The sequence below is a fragment of the Eurypyga helias genome, unplaced genomic scaffold (genome assembly GCF_000690775.1).
Source record: "Eurypyga helias isolate BGI_N326 unplaced genomic scaffold, ASM69077v1 scaffold12508, whole genome shotgun sequence".
NCBI classification, from domain to species: Eukaryota; Metazoa; Chordata; class Aves; order Eurypygiformes; family Eurypygidae; genus Eurypyga; species Eurypyga helias.
The window spans coordinates 27,520-37,445 of record NW_010267661.1 but is presented as its reverse complement, the minus strand read 5'-3'; the positions used below and the strand labels follow the sequence as shown (position 1 = coordinate 37,445).

Below are 9,926 nucleotides of genomic sequence, written 5' to 3'. Positions count from 1 at the left end.
CGCGGAAGGGTACACCTTTAACCCAAGTATTCAAGGAGATAAAACCGAACATCAGATTTCTCAAACGCTTGACGCAAAACCTTCATTCTGGTCTTTTTTCTCCACCTTTCTCCAAGTGTCTCAAATATCCCAATAAATAAGTAAACCAAACCCAAACAAGCCTCAAAAATGAGTGAGCTGTAGGTTTGTTGAGACCTTAAGTCATACCGTTGTTTCCTAGGATTTCTCTATCCATCTTTTGTCTCCTGTCCTAAGCTGTCTGTGGGCAGCTGGCTGCTGACCAGCGTGCTTGGGTGCTACGACAATAAGCTATGTTGGTAAGAATCTGCTCAAAACCGTACCTAAAAAGCCAGTCTTCAACAAATATTTAACCCTCAGCTCCGATCCTTCCATTTCGCTCCGCAGAACGGGTATTTTAAAACACAGACCGGGTCCCGCTGACGCCCCACGGGCAAAAGCCTGCCGCAGTCCCTCGCCACCGTAGCAAACGCTTCATCGCCAGTGCGCCGTGGCAGTGAAGTAACTAAAACCAGTTGGCTATCAGTGTTTCAGTATGCCATCACATGCACTTTGACAACTTCTGAGTAGGCGATACTGCATGTCCACAGTGTCTGATGGCTAAACCCGCTGTCCCTCAGTGAAACAGCCCACCTGAAGCAGCATCACTGCCTAAATCCTGGTGATTTCTGAGGGCACACTGTGTCCACAGGACAACCTATTTCTCACCTGCCGTTTCCCAGTAAGATGAACAATCTCCTCTTAATGAAGTGCAGCCTTCCAGTACCTGAAGGGGGCTACAAGGAAGCTGGGGGGGACTTTTTACAAGGGCCTGTAGTGATAGGACAAGGGGTAACGGGTTTAAATTGAAAGTGGGGAGGTTTAGATTGGCTATCAGGAAGAAATTCTTCCTGGAGAGGGTGGGGAGGCACTGGGACAGGTTGCCCAGAGAAGCTGTGGATGCCCCATCCCTGGAAGTGTCCAAGGCCAGGCTGGATGAGGCTTGGAGCAATCTGGGCTAGTGGAAGGGGTCCCTGCCCATGGCAGGGGGTTGGAACCACATGATCTTTAAGGTCCCTTCCAACCCAACCCATTCTGTGATTCTATTCTGTGATTCTAAGTACCGACTGGCCACAGGGGAGGGGAGAGTTCTGTGCAGTTATTGTTTCTATCCTGCCCTAGATGGTCACCAACTCGGAGGCCTGTGCTTCAACATGTTACACTAAACATATCTGTCACTAAAGCCTCTGCTAAGGACCTGAATAAAGACTGCTTTCAAGCCTGTAGTTTATCCGATACCCAGCCATGCCAGTGGGCCTGGGGAGAAACAAACGTCGGGACTAAAATAGGAATCGTAGTGTGATGTTCTCATTTTGTCAATCTTAATTCTTGCAGTGAAGGTCTCAGGGTCTGAAGTCTTCAAACGTGCTACAATAAAACAAGTAGAAAGAGTCCTCCCGTGCCAATGGAAGCTTAACTGTTGTGAAAACTCTCAGATGGGCTCCCAAGAGGCTTGTGTTATGCAACAAGTAGCAAAATAAGGAAATAATAACATAAAATTTTCATACTTAAAAAAAACAACCAAAACCACAGTGTCTTGCATGTAACTGGCACTTTTGTTTAGGGCTCTGTGATAAAAGATCCTGTAAAATGGCAATGTCAATCAGCTTCCTTATGGCTTGCTTTGCATCAGGAGTAGGTACTAATGTAAAATCAGAGTTTGCTCTCAGGAACACGATACACCTACCCTCAGCTGCGCTCACTTTCACAGCATTGCACAACTGACACCCACAAACACTGCTCGTGGCAATACTGTCACTATGGCTGTGTGGGCAAGGACAAAATTTGCTGAAAGCATCTAGCTAATATTTCTGTTGACCAGCCCTAAGAAGGAATAAAAAGAAATATAGTTGAGTGGATAACTGGAAAAAAGCCCCAGACAGTCTCCTCATCAGAAAGGTAAACAGGTCCAAACAACGCTAGAATGCCCAGATACTTCTCAAGAACGAAGGTGCCTTTCCTATACAGTTACGTCTTCAGAGTAAGCTGTCGCTGCGCTAGAATGCTGCACAGTTGCAATTCTTTTTCCTGGGCTAGGATCGGATTTTTCAGTCTCTCCAAAACTCTTGCTAATTCGAAATAGGATTTTTTAAGACAAAACCACATCTTGAGCAACAGGAGAAGGGGTAACGGGTTTAAATTGAAAGCGGGGAAGTTTAGATTGGACATCAGGAAGAAGTTCTTCCCGGAGAGGGTGGGGAGGCACTGGGACAGGTTGCCCAGAGAAGCTGTGGATGTCCCATCCCTGGAAGTGTCCAAGGCCAGGCTGGATGAAGCTTGGAGCAACCTGGTCTAGTGGAAGGTGTCCCTGCCCATGGCAGGGGGGTTGGAACTAGATGGTCTGTAAGGTCCCTTCCAACCCTAACCATTCTGTGATTCTATGAAAAGGTCTCCAAAATACACGTGGTACGGTATATTTTTCCCTTGGGACATTTTCGTATTTCTGTAAGACACTTTTGAAAAAAGGGTTGCATTGCTTTATCACATTCACTCTTCAAGAATTACCTGACTGGAGAATCTCTGCTGTATTCTAGATAACTCTTCGGACTTTGTTTCATTTCATAAAAGTACCATCTTCTAAACATGCTAATCCTAAGGTATACTAGTGTAATACTCTAGGAGGCTGTACTGCATTTCACAGAATTAGAGCAGCAGTGTTAGCAAAGGTCTTTCAGTCTTTTTAGAAGTGTATGTACAGTAATATCCAGCCATCGGAGACACCCAGACTGTCTGCCGTAAGAAAAAGTGTTAGTTGGTTCTCAGTAATGACCATTAGCCAAAAGTGCATCATCTTGATGATTGTGCATATAGGTGGAGAGAATTTTCTGAATTTGTTGTGAGAATTCCAAAAAGACTGAGCCAAGATGGAATATAATTTTGTTCATTTCTGTTACTTAACATTCCGATTTATTACACAAATATGTATTGCTTACCAATCTTCAAATTTCCAAAGCAAAGAACCATTGTAAGACACTTCATGAGCACTATGATCAGCATTTTTCTGCAGAACTTTCAGAAGAAGAAAAAAAGATCCCAAACCAAAAGAAGTGTAACACTCCAGCTACCCAGCTTTTAGATTTTTCACACTCCAGGCTGAGTGAACAGCAGATAACTGTGCAAGTACTTTTGCTCCCATCTGTTATTAGTATTGCTCTTCTCTTAAATATTGTGGAAAAAATACTAAAAATCCTTAATACATATCCCTGTAGATTTCCTGTAGTAAAGGGTGTAAATGTGCATCAGATTCAGTCTTCTTAATTATCTGAACAAGCTGAGCATGCTCAGTGACGAGTTGTCGGAGGTCAGCCATTTTTTGGAGCAGTTTTGGGAAGAGGAAGATGTCATCAGGATGGTTGGTTTGCAAGTGAAGTTTCAGTACATGCACAATGCTCTCCTGCATTTTTTCAATGTGTCCTACATTTACAAGACCAGGACGATCTGTTCTCAAAACAAACAAAAGAATACATGTCATAATTTTACAACCACTCCCTAAAGTAGGTGACTTAACAGATTCTATACTGTGGGCCAGTGTGTATTTGCATCTTGGGAAAAAAGCAGAGAAGGCAAAAAAAAAAGTTTGGCCAACATTTTTTCAGTTCCCACAGTTACGTGAGATTTCATACTGCTACATACAACATGTGCTGTGAAAGAAAAAACCCACACCACCCGCTCACCACAAAACACAGCAGAAATATCCAGCCTAGGAATCCAGTTCTATATTCTCTGTGTGAATTACTGAATCTATGTGAATTATGTGAAGCTGTGGATGCCCCATCCCTGGGAGTGCCCGAGACCAGGCTGGATGAGGCTTGGAGCAACCTGGTCTAGTGGAAGGTGTCCCTGCCCATGGCAGGGGGGTTGGAACTGGATGGTCTTTAAGGTCCCTTCCAATACAAACCATTCCATGATTCTATGATTCTATGAGTCTATGTCCTGATAACAGAATTCAGACTGAAAAGACAAACAAAAAAAACCATGTGGCTATTTCTAGAGAGTTCTTGAAGTTTGGTAGCCACATAGCAAGCCATAAATAACAGGCCTTCCTGGTTCCCATATGTATACTGTATACATAGAGAAGCACCTATTCAGGATGTTTCGCACTTTCTAGTATATAATCTGATTTTCAGTTACGTACAGTCCTGTAATACCTTCACTCTCCATATCAAACTTCTCTGTAAGAAGTCTGGGATGACTGGCTAAATACGCGTCTTGAGAACATAAACTAGTTCCAAGGAGAAGGACAGAGAGAAAAAACCCACAACATATTGCCTTGACTTTTGAAAACATCAGAATACTATTGTGGTGTGCAAAAGTAATTCAGGGTTTAATGGGAACTTGGGTGTTGAAAGTCTACAGGTTGTATCTCTCTTCTTGTAACTCTGAGGATGCAGGCAGGGAAGTGAAACATCCTGAGTTTGGCAGAGTGCAACACAGGCTGGGGCGGGTATAGAAGATCAACACAGTTCCAAAATGCTTATGGGTAGTTTTGAATTTAAGCTGAAATATGAGTGTCCTTACTTTTGGGAGGAAAGGTCAGACTGCATTTGTGTTCCTTCACTCACCTGAGTTCAAGCAACGTGCATTTAAAAAAACCAACCCAACCCAAACTCTATCCGTTGGTGCTATGAAATAGTTTAAAAAAAAAATCCTATCAGCTGTTTTTTAATTAGCTAACTAAGCTGGGGTTTTTTAAATAGCTTGTGATACTAAAATCACAACAGAGGAAGTGCATCAACAGAGCTGTGCATTTATGCAGAACTCATCACGTGATGCCGTCAGCAAGTGTCAAAGATGAGGAAAGCTATAACCTGCACCTGCCTCCAGTTTCATTACGTGGCATTTTTCTCCGCATCCAGCAGATACAAATATTGTTGCCAACCCAGTCTTAAACATTAAAAAAAAAATCCTGTGATGGCCAAACAAAATCCCACCCACACTCTCCACATCCCACTTTTAAAACCAGTGAGGCTGGTAGTTCCAAGCATGTCTACAATCCTGCAAAGCAAAATGCAGCATCAGGACCACTAACAGTTACAGTATCTTCCATGAAACACACTAAAAGGGAAAATGACATTGCTAGTGGTAGAACCTAATCTTCAAGACTCATACAAGTTCGTCCACTATAATTAATTCACCCGGAGAAAATTTTAGAATATACTACCTGAAAGAACAAATAGGTAGTGCTTACCTCCACAGCAAATGATGGCGGCAACAAAAAGGGATATATCGCTGTCATCCAATTCCAGTGCATTGAACTTCATGGCAAAATCAAATTTTGGCTCCATTATATCACAGAATGGCTTTCTCAGGCTTTTCAGGAACTCCCGGGTTATAAAGCCATTTCCATAGGCTACCAGCATCCCATCCTTGTTCATCACAGACGCTAACATGGCAAATATGGCTTCATAAACTCCGTATTTTAACAATGTCACTTGATCATTCAAGTCAAGATTGGAGAAGCCAGGGATAGATTTGGCAAATTCGGTAAGTTCTGTGACGGTCTCCACGGACGTACACTGACAGCAGTGGAAGATCCTAACTTCTGCTTCCTTGTTCTGAATTCCATTGGCTACCAGTTTTGCCACCAGGGTCTTCTCTGCCATACACAAGGTATCCATGTCATGTATAACAAATGGCTACAGAGAAAACAACACCAATTCAGTTACAAAATAATGGTTATTAATCATTGGTTTCCTAAAGAACAGAAATCTCAATAAACAACTTCCGTGCTAATCAGTCTTCAACTAACAGTAAACCATGAGTTCTTTCATATTTCTGCACCAAGAGAAACCAGGTATTACAGAACTGCAAACTGCAATACCTAAGAGAAGTCTGCTCTGTAAACAATGCCAGCAGCAAAATGCAAACCTGTATGGCACATCTTCACCTAGCTGTGCGTAGGAGGTAGAGCGAAGATCCGGAAGCGCTGCGCTTAGTGCGCATAAACCCAGAGCAAGTCCCAGAAGGTTCACAACAGACTTGTATCACCTCCTCCGGAAGTCCGGGATATTCTGCCTACACTCTTATCACTTCCTAAACTAACTACACTTGATGCACATCATGATGCTTTCCTGAAGTATCCTGGGGGGAATACAGACAGACATTTAAATAGAGGACAGCGTATTTGCACAAGAATAAACTCTCTACTACTCTTTGGGTTTTATTACCAGATTTTCATAGACTATGTCCCAACTGATCTTCCACGAAAGTTCAGCTCATCTTTCCAGCTACGGTTAATGCTACGCCGTCTCTAAGCCCAGAATCCCACTACAGTGTCAGACACCACTAAATGTCTGGTCTTTTCCATAAAATGGAAAATGGTCTTTTCCACAAAACATGGTCTTTTCCATAACCCCCTCCATTTAGAAAGGTACATGCATGATGAGCTGGTCTTTCATGCATCATAAAGTAAAAGCATTCAGACTAAGAACGATCAGAACTCAAAAGTAATTTGACACATATCCAAACAACAGCAATGAAAACAGAGCACAAGCCATGGAAAAAAACAAAACACAAAGCTTCCCAGCCCACAGAAGTCATGGCAATTGGTTCTGAACATAAATCTAGTTCCACAAATGCTACGCAAAGCACTTCCCCTGTGCTGTTCTGTTCATCTCAGATTAAATATCACGAGGAAGACTCAGTGTTCTGTTAGAAACTCACAGAATTCACTTATTTCACTTAGAAAACTGTCAAACGTGTTGGTTTCCCAGGGTTGTCCACTTTTTAAGTGCGTATGGCAACGGCACATTCCATCCCACATCAGAACTCGAGTTATGCAGAACTTCCTGTGTGCATGTGAATGTGAGCAGGAAGTGACAAAGCAATAATCCACATTTCTAAACCCTTTAAAAGATGTAGTCTGTCTTGTAAATCTTTTGGGAATTTCTCATCATTTCACTACACAGGAAGTAGGTACTGCCAAGGCCTTGGGAGCCGGATGTAAAAATGACACCTTGTCATAAAAAACACTAGTTCATTCTGCAGTGAGTGAGAGAGGAGCCGGGAATTAGGATTCACCGATATCTGCTGTTGATGCACCGTTCAGAAATAGGTGGATTACTGACCACCAACAACGAACCCCTCTTTTAATCTTTCTGCTTAAATGTTGAAAGCAAATGACAAGGTATGTTTTCCCCGATGATGAAACATCTCAAAACCCTCTCCTCTTCCCTGCATATTAAAAGGAGGAAGCAGCCTGTTTATAACATACTAGGTCTGATTCCTCATTGATTTTTTCTGGTAAATTCACTAAGACATGTGCTAGCCACTCTTAACTAGTCAACTATAACCTGAGAACGTTGACTGCACAAATGCAAAGACAAAACTCAGGACGCAGTGATCTAGAATGCCTGCACCTGCAATCCATACTGTAACTTGCGATTCTGACACGTGGTAACATTAGCTTGGAAAGGTCTTTACGCAGACACGTACTGGGTAAGGTGTTAAAGCTGGGTATTTACTGTGGGCTTATGTCAGCTTGTACCCCCAGAGAAGTTTAAGCCTGTGCTTAATTTTAAGCATCTCCTTAATCCAGTGAAAAAGACGGGGATTATTTGTATGTCTGTCTTTTAATGTAGAGGCTGGTATGCTTGGCTGGACTAGACTACAATACACCAAATTCCGTAATTTAGAAGACAGCTTGCTCACAATTTTTATCGGACTCATCCCCACGGTTACATGCGTTTTATTATGGTATATGTAAAACCACTTTCCTGCAAATTTTTACTGAAATTAAGTATCTTACCTTACCAACAGTTTTATCTTCCACATAGAATTAACATAAGTCACAACAGAATTGAAAAAATACGCTTAAAGGGAAACAAGTCGGTCCTTACAATGGTTATGCTAGCTCACGTGCTACACACCAAAAAGCAGTTGATAGCATCAGGTAGACGTGGCTAAATTATCCTGAAAGAAAAATAACCTCAACAGCACTTGTGTTTTCACAACCTCCCTTGCTTCTCGCTTTCAAAGTAACCATACAGTAAAGACCCGGAAGGCTGGGTGAAGAAATGGCCAGAACTGTAAACGAAGAATCACAAACTCCAGTTTTCTTTCCCCTCCTGCCATTAATATTTTGGTTTAATGACAAGTCACACTGAGCTCCTGTACACCCTAAAAGATAGCAGCATCTATCCTGGCATTTGTGTCAAAACAACCTGATTTTTTTTTCCCCACCTTCATAATAGGAAATTAATTTTGAACCATATCCCCCACCCATACTAAGATGATTACCCATACAGATGTCTCATTTTTGATTCAGAATTAATATTCTTTCCCTTGTGCCTCCACTATAAGATAAGGCTATGAGCTTCTGTTTACAAGTTAACTACCCCATTTTCCCAAAGCCTCCTATTATTCTCATAGTGGCTAAATCAACCATATTTACTAAAGGTATTCTTTTTGCATATTTCTTGTCTGTATTACCAGGACATTTATTTTCTAAAAGACTTGCTTAAGTTGAATTTAACAAATTGATTATAATCACCTTATGTATTTGCCAGCTTTACTTAAAATTTACAGGAAAAGTACTTACGGGATTGTTATTAGTTTTCCCTGCAAGGATGATTCTGGCTTTAACCTTGTTCATATTGAAGTTTTTCAGGTAAGCATCGTGAATTCTTTTGGCAAGTGATTTAAGATCTGCCATTCCTGAATCTTCAACATAATTTTCACCTGTTAGTATTTCTGCTTTCAACTTGGCCTTCTCAGACCTTGGCATTCGTCCAAAACGTATTGCTAGTGGGAAGACAATTGTAAAACAAATACAAGTTATACAAACACCTATGCCTTGCTGAGTAGAGCAGTAAGACTTGCTGTCTAGAAAAAACGAGGTAGAGGTAGTATCTTTATTATGATACGTTAATGAGTGAAAAAAATCTCATCCTTACCAACACAGTCCGTGACTAACTCTCAAGTCAATATGCCAAACTGCAGGTAATGGGACATTTCAAAACACAAAATGGTACCTGCAATGAGCTAGAACACATGCTTTTTCCTTCTACGTTACCTCAGGAGTTGTATTTTGTTCTCTCCTTGTTATGTTCTGCAGCTCCCAACAAGAAACTCCACCTTGGGATTTCTAAAAATATGAGTAAGCTCGTATCAGGAGCTTGACAGAGAGCCTACATGCCAGCTGGAGAGCTGCCTGGTCTGCAAGGAACGCTGCGGAGCTGCGCCCAAATCCCACTGCTGATTCTGAACCTGCCTGGACATTCCACTCCTTACATGCCGGATGTTCAGTTCAACATATCTGTCCTGTCCAGTGAGAACAGAACAGAGACCCCGAGCTGCGCTCACAGGCTGTCGGCAACAAAACCTTTTTTTCAACAGACTAGCCCTCCAAGACTGGGGAGGATGAGAATGGAGTTTGAGTATCCAATCTAGTCATTAGGATCTTCTCTTGAGAGGCTGGAGATGCAAATTTGAAACACCACTGGGTACAGAGGTCTCCCAGTTCCTGGGCAAGTGGTCTTGCCATTTAGCAAAAAAACAGGCACGTCCACATCCTTCTTCCACTTCAGACTGAAATGAGGAAAGCTCCCTTTTAGAAGGGGCCTTACCCTCCGATGGTGTGCACGGTTTTGAGACGGCCAATACGGTCACTAGTACCGAATTGCACCATCTGACCAGGGAGAGGACAGAACGTCACTGCCTAGACTAAGCAATTCAGAGCACGTGCAGAACTAGCCCTTCCACGTGCCCAAAGAATTTTCTCATGACATAAGGAGGTGACTCTAGGCATGATTTGAAATACAGTTTTGGACTTCAATAGAATCTGGCTGTGGGTCTGTGAGAAAAATGGAAGGTTATCTGCTCTAAACTGAAACTTACAGTTTTAGGGTCATGGCTGGAGACCTAGTACT

At 42.2% G+C, this 9,926-nt stretch overlaps 1 protein-coding gene across 1 annotated transcript in view; it reads right to left on the bottom strand.

Moving 5' to 3' along the window:
* Positions 1–2,937: 2,937 nt before the first annotated feature.
* Positions 2,938–9,926, bottom strand: part of PPARA (peroxisome proliferator-activated receptor alpha) — a 17,542-nt gene continuing 10,553 nt past the window's right edge. Inside the window, exons 5-7 of the mRNA XM_010157512.1 lie at positions 8,597–8,799; positions 5,246–5,693; positions 2,938–3,495 (exon numbers count right to left, since the gene is read on the bottom strand). Of these exons, the coding sequence (XP_010155814.1) occupies positions 3,248–3,495; positions 5,246–5,693; positions 8,597–8,799 (899 nt within the window). The 3' untranslated portion in view covers positions 2,938–3,247. The remainder of the gene's footprint in view (positions 3,496–5,245; positions 5,694–8,596; positions 8,800–9,926) is intronic.